The sequence below is a fragment of the Argiope bruennichi genome, chromosome 3 (assembly GCF_947563725.1).
Source record: "Argiope bruennichi chromosome 3, qqArgBrue1.1, whole genome shotgun sequence".
In the NCBI taxonomy this organism is placed as follows: domain Eukaryota; kingdom Metazoa; phylum Arthropoda; class Arachnida; order Araneae; family Araneidae; genus Argiope; species Argiope bruennichi.
In genome coordinates, this window is record NC_079153.1 from 45,527,468 (window position 1) to 45,554,704 (window position 27,237).

Sequence of the window (27,237 nt, forward strand, 5' to 3'; positions counted from 1 at the left end):
TATTTGTGTATCGTTTCATGATAATTTCATTTCTATGAAACAACACATCATGTTTTAATGCCAGTAATCTTATTATTTATAAATTTTTTTAATTGATAAAGTATTGAAAAAATATTTTTTGTTTTACTAAGATTCCAACTTTAATTATCATAATTTTTTTGTAGTTAATTTAAAGTTTGATATTTAATAAAATATATTTGGATTCAGTACAGCAGTTGGAATATAACAAAGAACTAACTATCGAAAGATGAATAAAATAAGTTTATATATAATACAGCCAATAAAATATAATTATAAATTTACTAGAGAAATATGGATAAAATGTTTAGATATACAGTACAACCATTAGAATATAATTACGAACTAACTATAGAAAGATGAATAAAATGTTTAGACACATGCAGACATTGAAATATAATTACGAATTAACCATGGAGTGATGAATAAAGTTTAGATACAGTACAGCCATTCGAATAAAACCATAAACTAATACAGAAAGATGAATCTGAAATGTAAGAAATTGAAATCGTATGACTGAATAAAGATTTGGACATTCGAACCGTATTGAAATGAAATTTAATAAAGAATTTATTTTCGAACCATAAATTTTTTTTCACTGCAAACTTAATTTTTTTCACATTATTAGAATTATCTAAAATTATTTATTTATTTTTTTAATGTGAAGTAAACATTTGATGAATTTTGTAATGAAATGTGTAATGAAAGATAGAAATAGAACCATTGATAATTGAACGCTTTATTAAAATTTATCCAATGCTAGAATAAAATTTATTTTCAATCATAGCTACATCAAAATCAAATATTTTTAACTAAATTAAATAAGTAAGCATCGTGTAGAACTGAATGAAAATAATTAATCATTGAAAGAAAATTTAAAAGTTCCTATAGCACATTACTTTCAAAAATATGCTTTCCAATGACCCAATAACAATTGCGACTGTAAAAACAGATATGAAAATAATTAACTGAAGTGTGTATAAAACTTCGATATTTAGCAATTAACAAAAAGCAGAATATTTAGATTATAATTTGACAATCAAAATATAAATAAATAAAAATCCCTTCTTATTTTTCTGATTTAATTATAGAATGTATGTTTTAACTATAATTTATTGAAAATCTGTAGCTAAATTTTTGTGATTAGTTAATGTGAAGTTATTCTTCCGAAAGTTCTATAAAAACTCATTTTATAGTTAAATTATTTTACAGAACATTTAGTTTTCAAAGTGCGAATTTTTATAATTTATACTTCGTATATTTTCATTAATTATGAATTTTATTTTTGCACTTTATATTTATATTAATACATCGGAGTTTTTTAATCCCTAGACGCTGCTAATTCTGTGAACAAAATTTCACGCCGTGTAATTGGCAAAATTGAAATATAACAAAATATAATGAATATATATCAAAAACATTCCCTTTTCCTGTTTAGCATGAGACTTAAGAGCAAACAGATAAACTAAAACTTATCAAACACAAATGCAAATTTGTCAAAAATAAACCGAAATTAGGAGGAGTTACGAATATTGCTTCAAATTCTCGAAATAACAATTCTTATTTGAAAAAACTCAGTTTCAGGAAATTGAATCACAGAGGAAATTTTTTTCTGTAAAAAAACATTTGTCATTCCTTTACGAGTTAATAACGAAATAAATTTTTACAAATTAATTTCGGTCTCGAAAAAAGAGGTTCACATTGTTTACTTTATACAAATAGGAAAAAACATTATAATTATTATAGAAATTTGTTTCTCTAGTTTTAATAAAAGCCATTTTTCAATACCTCGGAGCAGGATATCTTTTTATTTGAAAGAAAAAATACGAAAGACTTTTATGATGTCTGTTTTGGAACGAAAAGTGTTTGTTTATATCTCATAGGTATTGATATCTCTTAACGAAAACAAGTTCATTGAAAAGGAACGATCTAGTATAAATGAACGAAAAGCTTGTCTTTAGCTCTTTCATTCATTCTGGCAAGAGTCATTCATAAAATGTTATTGAAACGTAAAGAACATGACTGACAAGTTTCACTATTCCCATCGAACACTAAACAAAATTAAAAATCTACTCATCAGAATGCGATACAATTTAACATTCCTTAACAGAATCAGAGGAAAAAAAATTCGACCATGTTACTTTTAGTATTATGGATTAATTGCAGAGTGAAAACATATTTCTTACCTTGTCCAAAATGATGTTTAAGCAAGGGTTGAGAATGGGTGAGTGGATTGGCTGAACATGAAACTGTTTTTGATAGAAATTTGATATTTGGCATAAGAATTTTTCATTTAATTGATTAGCAACTATTACATGAAAGTTTCGATTAAACTCTTTTAAGAAAAAGTGAGACAAAAAACTAGTAAAGAATGAAATATGAGAACTTCCAGACTATTAAAGTTAATATAACCACATATCAGTTTCTCATGTGGTTGCAACTAAAAAAATTAAATGAAATTCGAACTTTTAACTAAAAATAATGTAGCTATAAAAACAATTCGTCAATCTTTATATTATTCTTAAATTTTACAATTAATTATATTGCTAATTCAAACATAAAGGAATTCATTTAATATTATAGAAATGTACGTGTGTGTAAGTACAGTGAAAAATAACTTTATAAAATATACATAAACGATTTTAAAATTTATTCAAAATAGAGAAAAAATTGTACGGCAACAAAATTTATACATTAAAAGATATATTTTTTTTAAATTTTAAAGTTAATTTAAAATAGCCTCAGTTCGATAATAGGCTCCAAAATCATTAGAACAAAACGTTAAAATTTTGATTCGTAATAGAAAAATCCAGTCAAAATTTTTTTTGTCTGCTGTTGTCTAATTCTCAAATTTCATAGTGCGGATCCTAATATATGCTTTGCAGTCTTCTGCGCCAATCGGCATGTCGGAATTTGCAGATCGTATGTCAGTCTTTAAATCTCTCATATTTAAAAAAAGAAATCCATATTCTTTATTATATATAAAATAAGATTTGAAGAATCACGTAGTAAAAGACTAAAATAATCAAATCAGAAATTTAAAAAAGTTATTAAAATAAACCACATTAGAAATACTTTAAGAGAAAACATTTTAATTAGAGCGAGAAAATGCTGCAACATATAAGAAACAAAATATTACAAAACAATTAATTCCAAATAGAAAAGGGTGACTATTGTAGTGTATAAAAGCAGGTATAAAAAACAATTAAGGAAAAAAAAAAGAATTCGACCCGCTGATTTTATTATGGGTCACATTCAATGAGATCTTTAAACCAGGGATTTTTTTTATATGAAAGACTTGGCTGTCGTTCAGTCTCTCGGGTCACGAGGAGTTAGTTTTTAGATGATTCTCGGGCCTCTCACAGAAAAAAAATCTCTACTTTTGATAACATTTTCAGGCCGGATTTCTTTTAAAAATTTTTTTATTATTATTCTCATTTTTATGTTATTTTTACACATTAAATTTTTTCTGCATGGAATTTTATAAGATGCTATACTCGTCGGAGGGCAAAAAAGGACCATTAACAAAAAACATTAAAAGTCGTATCCTACAAAAGAAGAAGAAGAAATTTATGATCTTGAGACACAAACTTAAAAAAGGAACTAAGATTTTTTTCAATTGTTGCATGAGACTTTACTTCACTATTTAGTCGCATATAATCAGACCACGATTTTAATCGTTGAGTTCTTTGTAATTTCAAAAGATATATTGATTTTAAATAGTTTAAAAATGCTAAGCCTTTTAGATAATTAGGGAGATTTAACAAAAAGGCATCACACATTAATAGGAATTTAATACATCTTAAGTGGAAACGATTAAACTCGTATTATGCATATTGTTATTATAACGCGAAAGACGACAAAAGTCGTTTTGTGCGAATTATTGAATTAGCTCAGAAGTTATAGTTCTTTTTTGCAGAAGCCATTTTGAGCGAGAATTGCAAAAACTCTCAAAGATATATTAAAACTGCTAAACTCTTTAAAAACATTCTATAGATTTTACTTAATACATTCAGAAAATATAACACGCGAGGGGAATCAAGGCTAGAATCGTTCAGAGTTCTCTAAAATTAAGGCAGAAAATTCTATCTTAAAGATTAAGGGTTATCTTTGTAGAAGACGTCTTATAGGTATACTGTCATTTACTATATGGCGTACAGTAAATGACATAAGAGAGAAAAAAATCCCATCTTGCTTCTAAATAAATATCAAAAGCTCTTACTAGTTAAAAAAATCTGGTTTATACAAATAAAAAATAATTCAATCTTTTAATTATGATTTTTTTTTATTTTTGTCTTTATAATTATATCATGCATACTGATGAGGTATTTTTAATGAATCTGGAAAATATTTCTACTATTAAATTAAAAAAAAACACAAATATTCCCAAAAGAAAAATCTCTTCCATATTACGATATAAAAAATAATGAATTGTTTTATATGCATTCATTGTAAGTTTATTAAATATATTTTTATTTTGCCTGATTGTAGAAATAATTTTTTCCCTCATAATTAAAGAAAGAGAGCCCTAATGTAGAAAAACTATTTTGAATAAAATGAAATTATACAAAATTTACTCTTTGCATTCAAAATAAAAATATGGGTTGTGATTTATTTATTTTAAACTTATATGTTTTATTGTTGCTTTTCATATGTAGATATAATTTATTTATGTATGTACATAAAAGATTGTATAGCATGCGTGATAAATGCATACAGAACAGGCATTTTTTTTCATTGGGACCATAGTATTAGCTGAATTGGAATTAATATAGAGAAAAAAATGATTTACGATTAACAAAAATAAAAAATTGCATTCGGAACTTTTTTTTATATTTTTTACATTCTAAGATATGAGCATTAGGAAATTGTTTTGGTTTTTATGGTTATAGGACAGTATATTTTATTTTTTAAAGCATTTGAAACGGCAAAATTTATTTTTTAAATGCATTTGAGTTTGTCAAAAATATACAAAAAATAATCACCAAATATCAATAGTTTAAAATGTTTGATAAAGATTTATACCAATTTCTGTGATATATTGAGAGTAACAATTAAGTAACTATGTTTAAATTATTAAACAGAACCATATGAGAATTAGAATTTTTTTAATTCAAGTAAAATAAAAAAAATATATATAATTATATTTTGATTTTCAAAGGCCCAATTTATCACATATTGAAATAATATAAGATTCTACTGTTTAAAATGAAATTTTGCGAACAGAAATTTGAAAAATTTAAAAGCCTTCACACATATCTTTCAACTTACTCCAAACTGCCCAATCTGTCCACTTGGTCAGTCCTATAGCATACTTCATCATGCTCGTTTGACATTCCTGGCTGACATTTTCAGTCTGGACACTTCTCATAAGACCAGGAAGCGATTTCCGCAGCAAAGAGGCGGTTTCACCTTTTGCAATTTTCTCAAATTTACTCCAGGAGACATCATCACCAGAAGAATTCTCCTCCGCTGAAGCAACAGCAAAGATTGCCAAAAGTACAAAACAAACTTTGTTCATTGTAGGGATTTGGTGAGCTGTTGTTCACGAAACCGTTCCTTTGCATGGACAGCATCCAGCCAAAAATAAGGAACGCTCTTTTATGTGATTTCCAAGGACAGGCGGGATCAAGTAACGTCATTTTCCACAGGAACGTCCTCAAACTCAATATCACCTTGAAAATTCGCTTGCCTCTATTAAGTAGTTCTGGGGGGGAAAAAGAATGTTTTGTTGTCTTCATATTATTCAAAAATGTATTGAGAAGAATCAAAATTGATTGGACGATATTTCTATTATTTAATAGTATATTGACCCGAATCGTACACACTGCAAATATTTATAATAATAAATTGTATGAAGGAGCGTTTGCAAATACAAATATCGCAGAGTTAGCCAAAAAGTAGGAATATTTCAAAGCAGTTTTTTTTTTTTTTAACATTACCTTACAGAAAATTGAATTATGATTCAGTGGAACTCATTTAATTTCATTTTAACAGGACCTGAATAAATATTTGATTCATATAAAAATTATAATAAAATAAAACTAAATGCAGCAAGACAAAGTGATAATTTTTAGACTAAAATGGGCAGTAAAGAATTATTTCAATTGTAAACCGTTTTAATATATAGTTCATATTTTTAATTTATAAAGATGAGGTAACTCTAATAAATAAAATGATAACTGCAATTTAAAAAATATTATTGATTAAAATATAATAACTGAAATATATTATTATTGAAAATAATAATATATAATTGTTTATTATATAATAATTATAATTGCTTATAATAATATATAATTGTTTATTATATATTAATTTATTATATATAATTATTTATAATTAATTAATTATATACATCATAATTGGAAAATAATTATATTAACAAATTAATAAATTTTATAAGAAAAGAGATAAAACACTTTGAATGCTACAATCATATAATAAAATTTAAACTACAACTAATTTAAAATAAAACTTAACTTATGGGCACAACGAATGGATGTATATAATTACCTGAAAAAATTCAAAAAACAAACATTTTTTGTAAATTTTTAATTTTAAAATAATATATTAAATTAAAATTTAATTAATTAAATTCAAATAGTATTAACTGAAATAAATTTTAATTAATTTGAATAGTATTAATCAAAATAAATTTGAATTATCGGCAAAACTTTTATATTATGGTTAAAGGAAATTCAAGGAAGGAAAACTACGAATTCGAATTATTCAACTTTTTAAAAATATTTTATTTGTGCTTTTAATTCAAAATGATTCGAAATTTTTTTACAAAAAAATTTTAATGATTAGAAAATTTAAGTGCATTTCTTTTTCTATAATTATATTACTTTAGGCAATTTGTGATACTTAAAAAGTTGAGTTTTGGGCAAAAAATACTCAATCAACAGTCAAATATACAAAAAAGCAATTATCAATTCAATCATTTTCTAAAATAAATACAAATAGAAAAATACAAGTTGCTAAACAAAATTGGAAATTATAAATTGTTTGAAGAAACTATACGTAGAAACCGAACAATTTTTTTACTTTATAAGCAACAACTTTGGAAAAAATTAAAATCATCACTTTGATGGATAACGCAATACATTTAAGAGCCATAACTATAATTTCAGAATATTTTTTTAAAGTTAGCTTTCCTTGATTAATTTGATGAATCCGAAGCGGAAAGAATTCCTAAAAAGACACGAGAAAATTTTAATTAAACCCTTTCTAGCACCGTGGGAAGTATGCTTCACACCAAATTTATCGATCTTTGTATGAAAGACAGAAACTTAGATGCTTCAGTTCTTTATCTTACACAAAATGATGTGTCTTGATTTGTTACTTAATTATTAATTAACCAAATTAATTAATTAATAAAACTAAATTTATCTAATAAGTTAAATGAATCCCTTTTCTTATTCTAATTTCAAGCCTAAAAATATTTTAACATAATATGACTAGAAAAAAAATGGCCCGTTAAAGGGTTAATTCAGTAAAAATATTTTTGATTCCTCTAATTTAGCCAAATATATTTAATAAAAATATATTTGGCTCCCTAATGCATATTCGAAACACCTGTCACCATGACCCTATTCAAGAAAACAGAATTTTCTGCCATTAAACTTTAGTCGAATTCTTCAAACACCTGAATAAGATGATTCAGAATAAATTTGGGACTGACCTTTCTGAATTTTCCAGACTGACGATCTCTTTGGTCACCAGCTGTTGATAAGAATGCAAGTTGATGAGATCTTTTTTCAACGTAAATATCAAACAAAGCGGTTATAATAAGTGATATTCGCTTTGGGGTCAACTTCTAGACTTGATCTTGTAGAAGGCTATTTTAAAATGTATATTATGGGTCGGTGTTCTAGAACATTCGTTCCTAGTCATTCGCACCACGGTCATAGAAATTGGCGTCACTTGAGCACGTAACCTTTTCCAAACTTTCGTAACATCTTTAAGGCAGGACGTTTCACCCTTGTTGTCAGATTTCACATACACCAAGTCCACACACACGTCGGATCTTTGATAGAATCAGGTTTCTAATCTGGAAACCAGCAGATAATTATGGCCCATCTGAGATTCCAGTTGTGGGATTCTGCTACGACCAAAATAGATGGCAATGCAGGCATCCCAATTTTCCAGTCGAAATTGATGTCTGTTTACTGTAATATTTTTACATAAAGCTAAAACAAAGGAGTGTAATAAAAAAACAATGCATATTTTTCATATTGAATCTTAAGGAAATAAAGAAAAATCCATTTTATTTATGTTTCTGATATCTCTATTTTAATATTCTGTATCTAATTTTTAACAGGGTCATATATTTAAAACTGACAATGAATAATATCAATTCATTTAATCAAAGTTCTTGAATTTGATGACAGTTTTTTTCTTTTAAATATTTTATAACTTTATTTTACTGTTGGTATTTTGTGTTTGAACATTACAAATTTTAAGGTAACCTTGATATTTATTTATATCCTATGGATACGCGAGCAAGAGTTAAAAAATATTTTTACTGGTTATAAAACATAAGAAAATCTACTACCTTATACCATGTTTTTTTCCTCACCTCGAATGTAACAAAGTTCCAAATATAGTTTGAAATTCAAAAAGAGCTTTGGGATAAAGTGATATTTTAGCTCATTAACACAGAATTACCTTCATTAATACAGAATTACCTTCATTAACACAGAATTACCAATTGTGGTATCATTCTGTTACCCCAATTGAATCCGAAATGTTAACTTATAAGATGAGAAAATTCAGAATAGTACTGGAGTAATTACTCAGAATGAAAGTTTGATTGAGAGCCATCTATTGACGAGAATGTCAACCATCTAACTCTCCGACCCGCCACGAAGGCACACGGATTTAAACCATAAAAACTGAATGACCAAACCGCCGCAACAGCAACATTGGCGGGAAATGTGGTTGAGTCCTTAGGGCCGTCACCGGCCACGGTACAACCCTCCCCGAAGGATGGGAGGAGTCAGTTTCCTGTTCTTTCGTCCAGTCATCGATGAGAGGAGTCAGATCCCCCACATATTAGTGTACCCTCCAGGGTGGCGAGATCCAACCACCATACCGGAAGCATCTCATCCTCATTTCGAGGTGCCCCCGGGGGTCATCTATTGACGAGAATGCGAACTTCTCTTTATGTAAATGCAGTGGAGTAACTAGAGTAGGGCAAACAGGGCACGTGTCCTGGCGTAGTTTTCAAGGAATCCAAAATTAAGGAATCAATTTCTTGTATTTAAAGAAAAAATATTATAAGCTCTTTTTGGAAAGATTTAAAAAAATTAAAACGGCTTCAGCAAAATGAAAGAACATTAAGTTTGTGAATGCAATAGCGTCCTTGGTTGAGAATAAAGGCTTAGTGTTACTAAAAACTAATAGTATTCTTAATAAAACTAAATTTCTCAGCTTTTCTTATCAGGAGTGCCAACAGAAAATGTGGAAAAACCGTAACGCCAGACTAGATTAAGTCCGAAAGGTCATCTTTTTTTCATTCATTGAAGATATTTCGAAAGATTCAACATTATTTTGAAGGATTGATCTTTTGAAATTTGGATTAATGTTTTTGAATGTGACAAACCGGTAATAATTTCCATTAAAAATAAATGGACCTATCACAGAAATTATAAGTTACAAAAATCTATACTATAATTTAAGATGATACAGATCAAACGTCGATCGGATATTTTCACCACACACACAAAATCTTAAATTTATTTCTTTACTTTTAAATTAGTTGAGGTAGCTCTGCTGATATTTTTGACGGTAGTAACATGAAATGAAAGATGGGAAATATCCTATAGCTAACCAAAGCTTATATTTTCCTATCTCAGTGCTTTAAAGCGAGAAAAAAAGATTATGCGATTTAATTCTTTTCAGTATAAACTGACCTCAACGAAACCAATCATTTTTGCATCGATAAAAGCTCATTTGTAACATTTAAAACATTTCTAGAACCTTCAAAACTTTTTGTGTGTAATATATATCTTCTAATAGGTATAAAAATAATTTTTTATTAAAATTATAACAAAATGTAATTTTAGATTCCATAGAAAAATTAATGATGTGCTCATTTTAATTAATCTTTGAATTAGATTTTTGAGTTATCGCATATCTTTTTTTTTATTTCATGCATTTCTTTTTTTGTCATAGAGGGTTAGATGCATTATTAAACGTAATTATACATTATTATATTATTTATAGAACATTAAACGTGTAAATTTTGGTAGATAAATTTTATGGTGTACATGAAATAATTCTGTGTTTTTATTATAGATATTAACTTAATTACTAAGACTTTTGAATGATTTTATACGTGTTAACGAAGAATTTATTTCGATACTCCCCATATAATGTCTAAGAATGAATATAATAATAAGAATATAATGAATACAATAAAAATCAATATATATTAAATTTTTATTATTTTCCTTTTATACATTCCTTTTCGAAAGATTAATAGATTTGAAATCATTATGCAGTTTATATTTTTTAAATAATTAGTTGTAGGCAGAAAGTAATTTTTATTTTCATTTCACTAATATATTAAAAGTTCCATTAAAAAGTACTTGATTTTTTTTCATTTGGACCTAATTTACATTATCAAAATTAGAAAGAAGAAAATTCTTTGTGTAGGTTTAGCATAAAACTTTCGTATTGATTTTAAAACTCAGACATTTTTTTGAAACATTCTAATGATATATTGCATATTTAAGAACTGTCTATATTTAGACATGTCTATATGTAACGATCATCGTGAAATTTATAATATTTGAATAAAATTAATTCCAATTGGTTTATATATTATTACTTAGGTACTTTATATATTATTATTAGGTATTTATTGTACTTTACCTTTGCATTCCTTGTTTTAAAAGGTCTGAAAAATATAGTTAAAAAAACAATGTGCAGGGTGGAGTTTTGGTATTTGTCCTAGGCATTCTTTTAGGCTGGTACACCACTGTGTAAGAGTAAACTTTAACCGTCATAATGGCTAATACTATGCGTAGAAAGTTCATTTCTACTCTTGATAGAAGGTTAGTTTATAATACATATGAAAAGATACCAAGTGTAAAGGACGACACCAAGCCTATAGCCAATCTCCACTCTTTCGTAGTTTACAAGTGAGGTGGCATTTGATTCTTGATATCCGAGCCAAAGTCCACCATGTCCACATACACGATGGTTCTTTGACGGAATAAGGTTTCGAATCTGTAGCCCATATTTGGAACACCATTAATATGAACCAAATGTACTAACTATGACAGTACTTACTAAACTACTTCATTGAACTAATTAAATCTATGAATGTACTAACTAAACTAATTCATTGAAAACAAGAGAGATATGGTTTACAGAATCAATCTAGTTTCAAACTTGAGTTTGAAAAAGATCAGTTAATTAAACTGGGGAGTTTACACTACACAATACCCTGGATATGCAAAATTTTTCAAAATTAGAGGAAAAAGTCATAAATAACTGCATTACTTTCGAAGATTTCATATATTGCCTAGATACCTAGCATTCAAAATTCCCACATAAGAACATCTTTTGAATGTCCATTTATTTAATATTATGTTTTAAGAGTCATAATGTTCGATATTTCGATTAGAATTACATATATTTTTATTATGTCTGAATGCACACCTCATAATATATGCAGCTTACTTCAATTTCTTCATTCTTTCATTTGATTTCAAATTTGGCTTAAATTTAACATGCTAATACAATAAAAATCCATTCAAGTTAATATTCTGGTATAATAGTTTGCATGATGCCATTGTAACACAAAATTAGTGCAACTGAAAATTTCATATAATTTGGTAAACTATTTTTTTTAATCAAAAATGCATTTTAAATATATTTTGCACATTAAATAAAATCAAATAACAAGTTTTTAAAATTATAAGAGCAATAATAAATTCATAATCTATCTCTATATATTTATAAATGAAAACCAATCTTCACATTTTTCAACACAATACCACATCTCTTGACGGATTCGAATTTTTGTATTTTTTAGCAGCTAATAGGATTAATTATAATATAAAAAAGTTTTTACAACCCTCTAAAAATGGTGAAACTGGAAGATTTTACATTATTACGTCTGAAATTCTGAACAAAGCACTGGACAAAAATATTTTTTACACAATCTTAAAATTCAAAATTAATTAGATTTAAAGTAACACCACTTTCATTGTCAGTTTTTTTCTATGATTTTTAATTAATTCTTTACAGTTAATTTAAACATATTTGGAATTTATCAATTCCATTTTTTTGAAATATTAAACCTATTTCACTATTTACTCAAGTATATCATTCGTGGGCTTTAGCTAATGCTAATGTTATATTCTACCGACATCTTCCTTTTTAGCTTTTGATTTTTTTAGTTTGATTTTTAAAAAATGATACGCACGTGCAGTAATTCAAGATTAAACACTTTCTTCTAAAACTGCCGCCATTTTGTTTCATATTTTAATAGTTTTAAGATTTTAATGTGACCAAATAACGTATCATATGCCTTGCTTTACCGTTTTAGTTTGAGATCATTCAATAAGATGTTATTTTCCTTGGCATATTTGTTGGTTTTTATTGCATTTTTATATATTTTAGTTCACAACTTCCCTTTTCAACCATGCAATAATTTAACTCTTATTTAAAAATCAGCAATTACACGCGATAAATGCACGTGAAATATGATTTTAAAAAAGGAAACATACTTTTGCCTTAGAAATAAGTTTCTGAATTCACAGAAATTTTCTTATGTCTGATTTTTACTTTAGATTTTAATCCTTGGAGAGACGATACCGGCTAGTTTTTTTAGATTTCTCTTACATGCACTGTCTCACTTTGTAAACGCTTTGTTTGCAGCTAAAATATCTAATAGAGGCAAAGGAAAAGTTCAACACTATTGAAAGAATGCGTTGACATCATATTTAAGAGACGCAAATTTACATTTTCTTTCTTTTTTTCGATTTAACTTGAAAAGTTGCGAATTTGCTAAGTTTGTCTAATCTTGGTTTATTATATTTTGATTAATCCCTCGTTAAAAAGTAACATCTAAAAAGGTTTGATTAATTAAATGGGGCGGAATTTCAGCCTGGACGCCTTTTCCAAACATTTTCACCAAACTAGAGCTTTCACACTAATGCTCCGTCATAAGAATATGATGTTAAAATAAAAAAAAATTTACCATACAGCTGCTATTTATTTCATTGACTATTTGCGCCATCTATCGGAAGAAATACAACTTTTTTTCAAAATTGGAAAAATATCAATATTTTTTTTAAGAGCCAATAGTATTCATATTTCTGTAGACTACAACTCTACAACTCACAGATTTTATCTCTGTGATTCTTAGCAGTGCAAATGTCGTTTTTGTGCTGTTGAGGAAAAACACCTCATATAGCTTCATTTTTTTCGTTAAGCAACCAAAACTCATTTCCCCAGCGGGGAAACTTCTGGTATACATATTGAACTTTAACTAAAGGGATTAAAACAATAAAACTGTAGCTATAATTTCTTTTTCGATTTAAACTCAGTGGTCACGGACCTGTGGAGGATGTTATGAGCGAGGATAGAACCTGGGACCTTGTGGTTCGCAGTCCAGTAACATGACCAGAATACAAAAGCAATTGCTAGGGTAGCGTAGCTGTTAAATGGCTTATAAGCTTTCACTACAGACCTATGCCAAGATTAAGATCCAAATCCCCCGAAACATGATAAGCGTACAGCAAAATATCGGGAAGTTTTGATATTCCATTTAGAATATGGAATCTCAAAAGTTCCATTCTGGCATGTGAAGATTAAGTTATGATATGAAGATTAAGAAAATAAGAAGAGAAATGAATGAACAAAAATGCTTAACTTTTATTTTAACTAAATTTATTTTTTAAAATATGGACACTTTTGCCAAATGTAATAATATCTGCTTTTCTTCCTAGTACGAAAAATAAGGTGGTATATATAAAAAAACTAAATTCTAGATTAAGAACTGTTAGAGGGAACAATTTTCCAAAGCATTAAGGAAAAAAATTGACAGCTAATTTATCCATGGCAGGTGGCCCTTTTTATCACCAATTTTACTCAAGGACACACAATAATAACAATACAATTTGAAAATTTCAACTGTGTATTTTCTAATGCATTAAGAGACTTGAAATTGCAGGGGGGGGGAAATCAACCAAGACCAATTTTATGAACACTTTCGTGTTAAATTTACCTGTCGATCTATAGGAAAAATTTGCAACTGAGGAGAAGAAATTTTGTTTTTAATTTTGGAAAAGCTGTGCACGTGAAATAGATTATAGATGTATTCCATTGAAGAATTATACTAAGGAGTATGAATGAAATGACTTTAAGTGAAGAGAAAAAAAAAAGAAAAAAAATAGAAGCGACATCTTTTTAGAAGAAAATATAGGCTTTGAGTTATAAGCATTGCATTCCATTCAACAGAATTTCTAGAAAATTCGAACTTCTTTCTTTCAAAAACGTGTAAGCTGTTATTTCTCAAGTGTAGAGTAAATAAAGAATTCTTTAACCTTAATGTCAAGGATATTTTTTATATATTTCTTTTCATAATAAAGATCACTTGTGAAAAATTTATCACGTGCTGACAGTTTATCTTTCTTAAAAAGTAAATAGATTGCGGAGTATTTAAAGATAACACAATACAATGCATTTTTACTGATTGGTGATCTATTTTAAAGTAGCTGTTCAAATATGTATGACTAAGACAAACTTATATAATATTTACTACCATTACTACCATCTGAACCACCATATTGAGAGTATTATTTCAGTCTATGCAGCCAAATTTGATCAGTTAAATATTATCGCAACAAAAGAAATTTTCAACTATCCGTCTTTTGGCAATCAACCATTATCAGATCGACATATTTTTTATAATAATATTAAAAATATGTATAATTCAAGTACATATTGTTATTTAAAATGGGGGAAAATTCACTTTTTCATTTAATAAAAGGTTAAAAAAATATTAATTTAAAGGAATCAGCGTACTGTAAATTATTGCTCGTGCAAATTAAAAAGTTTATGCACTGTAAAATAAAAGTGGAAATTCTATTTCAAAATTTATGTTCAAAGAAAACAATATTTTTTAATCTTTATTTTAATACAGACAAAAAGTACAATATTTAATGATCTGATAGAATATGAAATTAATTTGAATTTCCTCATTGTTATAGAATTTACAAAAGCTACCAATTTTAAAAATTATTAAAATTAGACAAGGCAGCTCATGCAAAAGTAATGATATTATTAGTATATATATTTAAGTTTTAAAATAATATAAAAATAATTTTCGTAAGATGATATTTTCGAAAGATAAAATGAGCAAATGCCAATATTTTGCTCACTTTTTCACTTATCAATACTAATAATAACTAAGAGTATCAGTGCTTCTGTGTGTATATTGGTAATCCGAAGCTAAATTTTTTTACTGCAACAACCAGATTTGGCTCATATATACAGTGGCTCAAAAAATTGAGAGTACACCTTACGTTTACTTGATAAATCCGACTTTCAATATAAATAACACATTACCGGGAAGTGCAAACATGTTTTTATTTTTACACATAACAAATGGTTTAATTTAGAGTAAAAATTAAGAAAAATCAATGAAAAATTTCTAAATTTAAAATTTTCAGAAGCATTTTAAATAAACATACGCAGAATTTTGCCTCAAAAAATTGAGAATACACCAATGAAAGTTTTGCAATATCACGCATAGAAATAAAGTGTCACTATTAAATTGCTTGTCTTTTGGCTCTTATGATGGTCTCTAAACGTCATGATAGCGATTCGACCAATTTTTGGTGGTATTTGAAGATATTTTACCCCATTCTTCTAGCACCACTTGTTTTAAATGTTTGTTTGTTTGTAATTTTGTATTTTTGACCACTTTTTCGAGTATCCCCCAAGAATATTCAATGGCATTGATGTCAGGGTACTGTGGTGGTGTGTGTAACTGTTCTTAACAATGAAAAAGACATCATATTTTGACGTTACGTGCATTCTGTTTGGGGTCGTTGTTCTGCTGGAAAATGAAATTTCCATCTAAACCCAAATTTTTAACACTTTCCTTTAGATTGCTGCGACCATATGGTTCATCCAACTTGTTGCAGAAACTTTTCAAATCATAGGCAGAAGTGTAAGTGCTGAAACTGTGCTAAATGCCATTAGACAAGCTGGATATAAAAGTCGCATTGTTAGAAAGAAACCGTTCATCAGCTTGCAAATTCAGAAAAAGCATTTGAAGTTTGCAAAAACTCATCAATTGAAGACCAATAACCTTTGGAAGAAATCTATATTTAGTAGTGAAAGAAACCTCAACATTTTTGGCAGTGACAACCATCTTGCTTCATGAAGAAAGCCTAATACTGCTTTGTATCCAAAAAATTTACGTCCTACAGTTAAACATGATGGTGACTCCATGATGATTTGAGGTTACTTGGCTTCATCCGGGGTAGGAAATTTAATTTTTATAGATGGCATTATAAATGATACGGTTTACTTGAATATACTTCGCAGCAATATAAAGGAAAGTGCTAAAAATTTGGGTTTAGATGGAAATTTCATTTTCCAGTAAGACAACGACCCCAAACAGAATACACGTAACTTCAAAATATGGTGTCTTTTTCATTGTAAATAGCAGTTACACACACCACCACAGTACCCCGACATCAATGTCACTGAATATTCGTGGGCCATACCCAAAAAAGTGGTTCAACAACACAAAATTAGAAACAAAACCCATTTAAAACAAGTGGTGCAAGAAGAATAGGGTAAAATATCTTCAAATACCACCAAAAATGGGTCGAATCGGTACCATGACGTTCAGAGACCATTATAAGAGCCAAAAGACATGCAATTTAATAGTGACACTTTATTTCTATGCGTGATATTGCAAAACTTTCATTGGTGTATTCTCAATTTTTTGAGGCAAAATTCTGCGTATGTTTATTTAAAATGCTTCTGAAAATTTTAAATTTAGAAGTTTTCCGTTGATTTTTCCTTATTTTTACTCTAAATTAAACCATTTGTTATGTGTAAAAATAAAAACATGTTTGCACTTCCCGGTAATGTGTTATTTATATTGAAAGTTTCATTTACCAAGCAAACGTAAGGTGTACTCTCAATTTTTTGAGCCACTGTATATATATATATATATATATAGGGTGAAACGTGTCCCTCGGAGCAGTTTTTATGAAATATTAATTTTTAATTAATTAATTTTAATTAATTAAAAATTAAGCTAAACTTAGAACTTTTTCACGCAATAACATTCGAAAATATTTCTGCACAAAAATGATTTTTACACCATTACGAAATTCAAATAATTAGCGTTTTAACGATAACAATTTAATAATTGTCTAAAATTTTCCTGAGTTTTGGCTATTTTTAGAAAATATTCTTTGATTGATTTCCAATATTTAGATTACGTTGTTCATCTGGAATTCAACCATTTTCATTATTTTTTCAAATATTTAGGGGGAGGAATTTCTTTCATTCTTGAAAAACTAAAGGAGAAGAGTTCTTTTAATATCGGAATATAAAACTGAGATTTCGATGCCACAAAATTTAGAAGATAGATGACCTACACATAACTATTTTTAATAGCGCATGATGTCATGGGACTAGTCTCCATTAGAAAGGTTCATGCACATAATTAACAGAACAATTGCAAGGCAATTTAGATAACACGGCTTTAATGTATGATAATTTGGTAGAATCATGGACATGAAATCGTATCTAGACAATTCAACTGAAATTAAATATAACTAACATTTCCGTCAAATAGACGTTACAAGTATGTAATATTTAAATTAACTTTCGTATTTAGTAAACATGGCAGTGTTTTCCACTTGATCTTGAAAAACACATCTATCAAATTTCATCACAATCAAATAAAAACTTTGATTTGTATACAACACATAAAACAAACATTTATCTTCAGATATATATATATATATATATATATATATATATATATATATATATATATATATATATATATATATATATATATATATATATATATATATATAATGATATTTTAAACTCTTAATTTAATCCAAATTAATTTCCAAGATTTTATCTTAATTTAGCCCATAGTAACTTCATTCTAAAAATATTCTCTTATTTCGTGGTCCAATTCCACTTTCGGTTTAATTAATTCCTTTTTAAAAATAATGCGTACGTATGAAATGAAAGTGATACTTCCGTTGCCCTTGTCAAAGGTCAGCATATGTATTCCATCGGCGCGTGGCCGGAAATCCTATGTTATATAAGACTAGTGATCATTTGTTTCGCGTTCTTCTTTACTTCTTCTTTTGTGTCGCGCTGCGCCTTCTTGCATCATGCCTGCCGAGAGATAATTAAAGAAATTAAAAATAGAACGTCTCGTCTATGTCTTCATATAACCTGCATTCTGCTTCAAACAAAATATGTTACACACACACACACACACACACACACACACACACACACACACACACACACACACACACACACACACACACACACACACACACACACACACACACACACACACACACACACACATATATATATAGAGAGAGAGAGAGGGAGGGGCAAGCTCGTTGTCTTTGGTAACTAACTATCAAATATTTTACCATTAATATTAGCAATTTAATCACTTATGCATAAGTTGCTGAGAATGATTCCCCCAACAAAAATATTCTAAAGCATCAAATTGCACAGATATGACAGCTGTGTTATTTTGATCATCTTAAACCTGTGTTTTTTTATACTTTGTATTAACAATCCTGTTGGTGTTAAATCTCAGGACATCATACTGGTATTAAAAACACAATTTAAGAGTTCATCTATCTTGTTTCTTTCGCGGTACCAACAGTAACTTCGCACTCTTATTCCCTTACCGAACTACACAGTTGCAAAACAAATTATTTATCCTTTAGCTTTCAAGAATTGATGTAAATCAAGCTATTAAATAAATATATGACAAAAAAATAAATAAAAACAGAGTGGATAATTTTCAAAACTGAAAATATTGTTAAAATTTCTGGAGAAAATATTTTTAAAAATTACCGAAATTTGGAAACAAATTACATGACAAATAAATTGGATTGATTAAAAACAAATTTTTTTTGAAATTTAAATGGTGTAAAAATCTGTTTTTTGCAATAATATTTCATTGGAGTTATCACGTAAAAACGTCAAGATCTCGATTTCTTTTTAATTAACTAAAATTCTAGTTAAAATTTCAAAAAAAATACAGAGCGGGAGTAATCTCCTGAAGACTTGCACGCATTATCTCTAACAAAAGTGCTATCTATGTCATTGCTTTATATGGCATTGAACGTCCAAAAATTGCACAATATTAAGCTTTGGCATTTTTACTGAATCTGCCATGCCATCCTTGGAGAGATTTTTGGGGATTTACCCTTGACACTTTAATAGTATCCGAAAATAGAATTTGAGTTTTAGACGCGTTTTTCACAACAGATTGAAACAAAAACTTCACACAAAATTGCATTTGTAGCCACAAAATCCCATACGAATTTTGATTCATCTAAATCATTGAGTTTTTAAATTACAGCGTTTACTTGTTTCTGAAAATACAGACAGACAGCCAACCAGTTGTTGGACTTCGCTCAAAATTTGATAGATGTTTACACTATAGATATTAAATTTGTGTACGGCATGCTCTCATGATTTGTAATTATCCTGTTAATTTATATTCGAGCAGTCGGGCAGACAGACTTCCTAAGAACAGATTTTACGCACATTTCGATAGATATCTGCCAATTTGGTGTAATGGCAGTATACCAAATTTCAACAGTCTATGTGAAAGCATTTTTGCGTTAACTTTCTCACAGATAGACAGACGGACATTTCCCAAAAATGTGTTTTTCGAATTCAGGGAGGGTCTAAAACGTAAAGGTTCCTAAAAATCTCGAGTTTGAATGCTTTGACGAGAATGTAAAAATCGTCCGAAGTACTCATTTTTCTCCGCCAAAATATTTTTATGTCAAATTTGGTAACACTAGATCGAATAATATGTCCTGTAATGCGTCACGCAGATTCGCTTTTAATATTACGGCTGACAGTAATATTTTTTTAAAAAGAAAATAACCATTTGTTGTAGACATATTTCGCATAAACAAATATAATCCATAAAGAAATTTATGTTATATAATGCACATGAAAAGGTCAAAATTCATTACATAAGATGCTGCAATATCGGAAGCGGAAAATTCTATTTATCAATCGTTGCAACTTAACGTCAAATACAACACGCGGATGAGACCATTAAACTTTCAGACATTGACGAGCGATTAAAGCTGTTTGAATTTTATCAAAACTTACACTGAAAGCGTTTTACGGGATTTTAAAATCTTTAATAACATCCGTAACTTTCTGTAAAATTACTCTTGCTTCTTCAGGAAACCCTACTAAGAATGGCAAGGTCAAGGTCTTTTTTGGTGCACCCCTCTGAGATCGTAATAAGAAACCAGACAATGGCAACTTTAAATGTCGTCTGGGATTTTGTGCGAGACTAAGATGCACTGTAAATGGATAAATCTACAGAATAACCTTCAAACCTTTATTATGAAGAGATGTCTTGGAAAATTAGCTACAATGTTGTTTCATCTCTAAATCCGCATAAATATATTGCATAAGAAATCTTCCTTCAGAAAAGGAAAAATATTATTTTAAAAATTGTATAATATACGTCATTTTTTTTTAATATTAGTTTAGAATTTTAAAAAAATCAAAAATGTTTACTTAGCAATTAGCAAAAGGATATAATTACATTGTAAATAGACTAACGGCAAATGCTTTAATTTCGATAAAAGAAATGAAGAAAAACTTCTTATGACCTTAATAAAATTGCAATTCAATCCAGAATACTCCCGTAGCACTTCCCTTTCTTTTCTTTGCCCATTTCCAAACTTAAAAGTTTATTTTAAAAAAATACACGTATTTAAACGGAAAAATCGCGAGAATTTAAAAGCTTCTTTTTTATAATTTTTAAAAATGAATCTAAACTTTATGTTTTATTTTTAATGTAATCTACCAACACCTAATTTGTATTTTTTTTTTCAATTATCAATGCAGTTAATAAAGTTTAATCGAAAAAAAGGGGAACTAGAAGATTTATCTGATCCAGACCCAAGATCGGACTGCAAATTAAAAAGATCTGAAGCATTAATTTATCTCAGATTTGTTCGAACCATTTTATTTTTCTTTTGAATTCTAAGGATATTAAGCTAAAAAAAAAGAAACAAGAAAATGACAGCTTTCTTAAATTCTTAATAGTTTTGATCCTTTTACAGTGGTGCTTAGGTCATGTGTCCAGTCTGCTCCACCCCGACTGGCCCCATAGAACGAAACTTGGAGTAAACTGCAATTTGATATGGGGCCCCCAATGAGTGGGACCCAGTTCGGAGTAATTGGTATAATAAGTTAAAGGGTGGCACTGTTCATGATCTCTAGATAAATCATCAATGCTCACCTTCCTTCCACTGCTCTGTTGTTTCAAGATAAATCGAAAGAACCCTTACTTAGCAGTACAAGGGAGAAATTTGTATAAGGTAAAAACTTCGACAGTGTTCTTCAATTACAAGCCACGGCAGTTCAGTTCCATTTTAATGGAACGCTAGATCTATTTTGGGACGAACCTCGTAATTTTGAGCCGCGATCAAAGGACGAGGATGACACCCGAGCTTGTAACCTCCCTTTAAACTTTTTCACTACACCAGCACAAGTTACCACATCGAATTCGACTGCTTTTATTTCATTTGAAAGCTCATAACGTTTAAATAAATCATCAATAGTCATCGCCACCTTTCATTTCCAAAAGATATCGCAAAATATAATCTAAAAAAAAAAACTCATCATACGAGTAATTGAACTGATTTTTCCCATTTTATTCATTATTCATTTCAATGCTTTCAGTATCCATTCCAATCAGAATATTATATGTTTATTGCTAGAATAAAATATAAAATAATATTTTCATCAGCTGCGGTAATATATGATTTATCAAAATTGACTGAAATAATTAAATTAATACTAATAATATTACGAGCGCGCAGCTGATCGCCAAAAGTATCTAGTAACACTTTAAGCTTTACAAGTGATTTAAAAAGGTTGCGTTTTTTGGTCATCTTTGTTCGCTCTCTCCCGAATCGGCTGAACCTTTCGGCCAGTAGCCAAAACCTCCACTTCTTTTTTGTCTCCTGACTTTTAACCACCTGGCATGAATAAAGCTATTTTTAGATTATATTTTCTTTCCCTGTAATAGCCAAGGCAACAAAAAAAAAATCCCTTCATATAATAGTTTTTTAATGACATAAACCAAAGTGTTCCTCTTTTTAGTATTTGCGTGACTGATCAGAAGATATAGCTTAGTATTTTTTCCTTGAATTATTCCTAGCCCTCACTGTTTGGTAGAAAAGGGGTTCGTTACCTTGAATGACTTTGCGCATTCATTAGGATCATTAAAAAATTTATGAAATTGAATTAAAATACCAAATAGTTATTAATTCGTTTGTTTATCAGTAGGAGGTGCGTGCTTTGAAATAAAAATGAAAATAGAAAATCCTTCAGAAATTAATGCCCAAAGAAAGCAATATTTTATCATAACCCTAACAGTGACAAAATAAAATGGATATCAAATATTGGAAGAAGTTATAAAATTGGTTGAATTTAATTGCAAGAGGTTTAGTTTAGTTCAGTTATATTAACGTCCCGTTTTAAAGCAACACTAGGGCTATTTAGGGATGAACCTCGTAATTTTGAACCGCAGTCAGATGACGAGGATGACACCTGAGCTGGCACCCCCCTCTTCACATCATGCCACACCAGCGGGAGGAAGTTTGGCCCGTACGGATTTAACGTGCTCCAGACCCGAATACACGACGGTTCTTCGGTGGAATTGGGTCACGAACCTGAAACCCTGCGGTTATGCAGCCGAGATCTTACCACCAGGCCACCGCATCCCTTAATTGCAAGAAAGCTTTGCATTTAAAATTAAAGTCAATTTATTCAGAAATTAAATTTGTATCTTTAAATTTGTGCTCTTTATGATGCAATGTAAATCTTTTTCAAGCAACAATTATATTACGCAACGCAGTGCACAAACACAGAAGTTTGGTTTAATTTTTGTTATTTATCTAAATGTCTTAATAGTTAATTTTGAAAATCAAAATAGCGCAGTTGTTCTAAAAATGAATGCAGAATGATACATGCGTGTGTGTGTGTGTAAACATATTTGAGCTTTTACATGGCCAAATCACAGAAACTTTTGAAATTTTTAGCATCGATTTATTCAATCCGGAGGCATATTATGTACAAGAAGCGATGATGAAATTCATGTCCGTTTACATCACGATACAAGAGCAGAAGTGAGCAATATTTTCACCTTAGATCATTTTACAATGACATTTCAAGAAGGATTTCTTTGATACGTGCTGACTTTGAAAAATCGCGAAATTTTCGTATTATTTTTAACTTTGAGTTGATGATAAATATATTTTAACATATTCATTATACAGATTTCAAACAATTTTAAAACTGTCGTAGAAAAATTATAAGAATGGAGGAAAAAAATTTCAAAGCTTACGAAATCTTCTTAAGTGTTTGTGAAAAAGAGTTCGATTATGAAATATTTTTTCTTCTGAAATATCCGAACGGCATAAGTAGTTTATAGAAAACATTTTCTAATAAGAGTCAAAATATATAATTTTATCGCCTATTTTTATAAGATAAAGCTTGTGTGAAAGCAAATTTATAATTCTGTAAAAGATGTATGAATTCGGAAAAGATCAACAATCAACAATTAAAAAGAGAGCGAGTTGATTTTTTTAAACAATAGTGAATTCAATCTTTTTCGACATTGGTTTAAAAGTATAATAGCTTTTATTATTAAAAATGTAAACCTCTGTCCAGAATGCTTTGTGTACGGAGGAGAGAGATTCAAAAAAGAAGATATCAATATAATTTCAAAAACGAGGATTTGTTTTGATTCTTCCAGGATCTAACAAAATGATAATAAGATAGCGGACAATTCTAACATAACGATAGCAAGAACTTACACATAAAAGAAACTTTATACGGAGAGATCATATTCTAATACAACAGAAGTTCTTATATAAAAGAATCGGAATAATATATTTTTTTAAAAAATTGAATTAAAATGTTATCCATGTGAAGAAAAAAACTAGAAAATCCGAATAATTTTTTTTTTCAAGAAAGAACAAATAATTTAAAATTGAACTTGTCGCGGCAATCCTTTAAGTATGCTTTCTTTACGCTCATCAACAATAACAGATAAGAAATTTACCTTTGAGAACTCTTATAAAATATGCGCAGAAGTTTTTTCATTGCAAATTGATGTTCCACTGGGAAAAAAACATGAACAAAAATTATGAAAGGGGATCTGATGTCTAAAGAAAGGATTCAGGCAAGGATTAGATATTTCCAACCTTCTGGTCACGGCTTGGAATGCCAATTCATGGAATTATTCCTCGAACAAGAATGATTTATTGGCGACCGAGTTTAGGTAAATGAGGATTATGCAAACGAGTAACCGAGTTTCGACACTTTCCTACCATCACTCGGAATCTAGAAAAATGTATTCATTACATATATCCAAAAAAAATTTTTTTTTTTTTTTGCAAATGAATCAAAATTGTTATTCAGAATAAAGAATTCCCAACACGAAAAATGATGTCGATAGTGGCGGAAAATATAAAACTTAGGAAATATAAGAATGAAAATGAATGAAGGTAAAAATAGAATTTTGTTTCCCCAAATACGTTTGGTAAATGAGTGTTTCAAGTTCGAAAGCGCTTTTGTTAGCAATAAACGAATGTCTAGAACAGCATTGAAGCAATTAAATATCTAATTTCACTAGCATAGAACTTAAGGAATGAATATATTCGTTTCTCAGCACAGAATCTATGGAATGAATATATTCGTCTCTTAACACAGAACTTAAGGAATGAATATATTCGTCTCTCAGTGCAGTATGTACTTAAGGAATGAATATATTCTTCTCTGAGCACAAAACTTATGGAATGAATATATTCTTCTCTCAGCATAGTACTTACGGAATGAATATATTCGTCCCTCATCATAGTACTTATGGAATGAATATATTCTTCTCTAAGCATAGAACTTAAGGAATGAATATATTCGTCTCTTAGCACAGAATATATGGAATGAATATATTCGTCTCTTAACACAGAACTTAAAGAATGAATATATTCGTCTCTCAGTACAGTAGGCACTTAAGGAATGAATATATTCTTCTCTGAGCACAAAACTTATGGAATGAATATATTCTTCTCTCAGCACAGTACTTACGGAATGAATATATTCTTTTCTCAGCACAGTACTTACGGAATGAATATATTCGTCTCTCATCATAGTACTTATGGAATGAATATATTCTTCTCTAAGCATAGAACTTAAGGAATGAATATATTCGTCTCTTAACACAGAATTTATGGAATAAATATATTCTTCTCTTAGCACAGAATTTATGGAATGAATATATTTCTCTCTTAGTACGAAATTCGTGTAATAAATATATTCGTCTCAAATGTTCATATCAATCACAAGTATCACAAAAGTCTCAGATCTGAAGAACAACATTCGGCGCCCTATTCTTAATATACCGGCAGATTCACTCCGGTCATCTATAGAAAATATGGTTCTCCGATAAGAGCATATTGTTGAAAATGAAGGAGGACATAGTAAGCAATTTTAATTTTACTTTACTTAACAACTATAAACCATATTAAATAATTTTATGTGTATTACAACGCCACCTAACGGTGATTTTTTATATCATTTTCTTTTATTATCTATATACTTATAATAAAGCTCAATGTGTGTGTGTGTGTGTGTGTTGGCGCTCTACAGGCCAGGTTATTTGACATACAGCTATCAAATTTGGTACATGTATAACTTAGAGGTCGGGAATGTGCACCTGGGGTCCCTTTTTTTTGAAATTTTAATTAGAATTTTAATTATTAATTAAAAACTAACTTTCCCGCCAAAAACATCTTCCATTTTCCCCACCGCCAACTTTTCCGCCAAAAAAATCTTCCATTTTCGCCACCGTCAAATGAGTAGGGCTTTCGTTTTTTTTTCTCCCAACAGTAATGAGGCTAGGGTTAGTATTTTTCGGCGGATTATTTCAAACGATTCTGTTTATTTTCGTAATGTTTGATGCATTTAAAATTAAACATTGTTAATGAATCGATCTTTCAGATTAATTCTGAAATACTTTTGAATTAAAATAAAACAGAATGAAGGAAATAAAAAATTTCTAATCAGCATAGCGTTACCCCAACTGGCGTAGAAAAAAAAAATCACGTATTTGCGTTACGTAACTGGCATTGAAAATTCACGCATGCGCTTTGTGGTCTGAATTCCGCATTGTGTTGACGAATTATTATCAACGGATCCGGACTGGATTTAAATTTTTTTTAGGTTCGTTGCATGTTTTTGTAATTAAAATGTATTTATGTTAGTTATATATTTTTTGTATATGCTTATAGTTTTAAGCGCATCGTTTTTTAAGTAGTTTTTTTAAAACCTGTTTTAAACCGTCTATTTTAAACGATTCATTTCATTTTCTTAGTGTTTGATGCATTTAAAAGTAAACATTGTTAATGAATCGATCTGCTCATAATGAATCTAAGAAAATTTTGTTGACAAATTCTTGAGATAATACGTAAATTGAAAAAGATATTCTTTAGTGCCCATAAAGTTTAAACGCTGAGTGACTCTATTTTCATTAATCAGATTATAAAAAAAATTCTTTGTTTCAGTAAAAAATATTATTATATTAATTGCAGATTAATTCTTTCCACTTTAATTTAAAGCATAAATTCTACGGGTGCTAACAGAAAATTAGAGAGATACATATTACGTTATGACTGAAGGCCTTTATAATATTATGAGTGAATTATATGACTATCAAAATTTGAAGTTTTAAAATATTTTGATAAAGAAGCTATTAAAATAGGAATTGCATGAAATATTTAAATATAAAAATTTTAACGAACATTAAGATTGGCGAACCGGCTGGTCGACAAATTCTTGAGATATTACATAAATTAAGATATTTTTTAGTTCCCATAAGGTTTAAATGCTCAGTGATTC

General features: G+C 28.9%; 1 protein-coding gene across 2 annotated transcripts in view; it reads right to left on the reverse strand.

The window, feature by feature from the left end:
- LOC129963553 (nose resistant to fluoxetine protein 6-like) overlaps positions 1-27,237 on the reverse strand; it is an 86,611-nt gene that overhangs the window by 33,573 nt on the left and 25,801 nt on the right. The window contains exon 1 of one of the 2 annotated variants that reach the window (XM_056078010.1): positions 5,290-5,571. The exons of the other annotated variant lie outside the window; for it this stretch is intronic. Within the exon in view, the coding sequence (XP_055933985.1) occupies positions 5,290-5,539 (250 nt within the window). The 5' untranslated portion in view covers positions 5,540-5,571. Of the gene's footprint in view, positions 1-5,289; positions 5,572-27,237 lie in introns of those variants that run through there. 2 annotated transcript variants of the gene reach the window in all.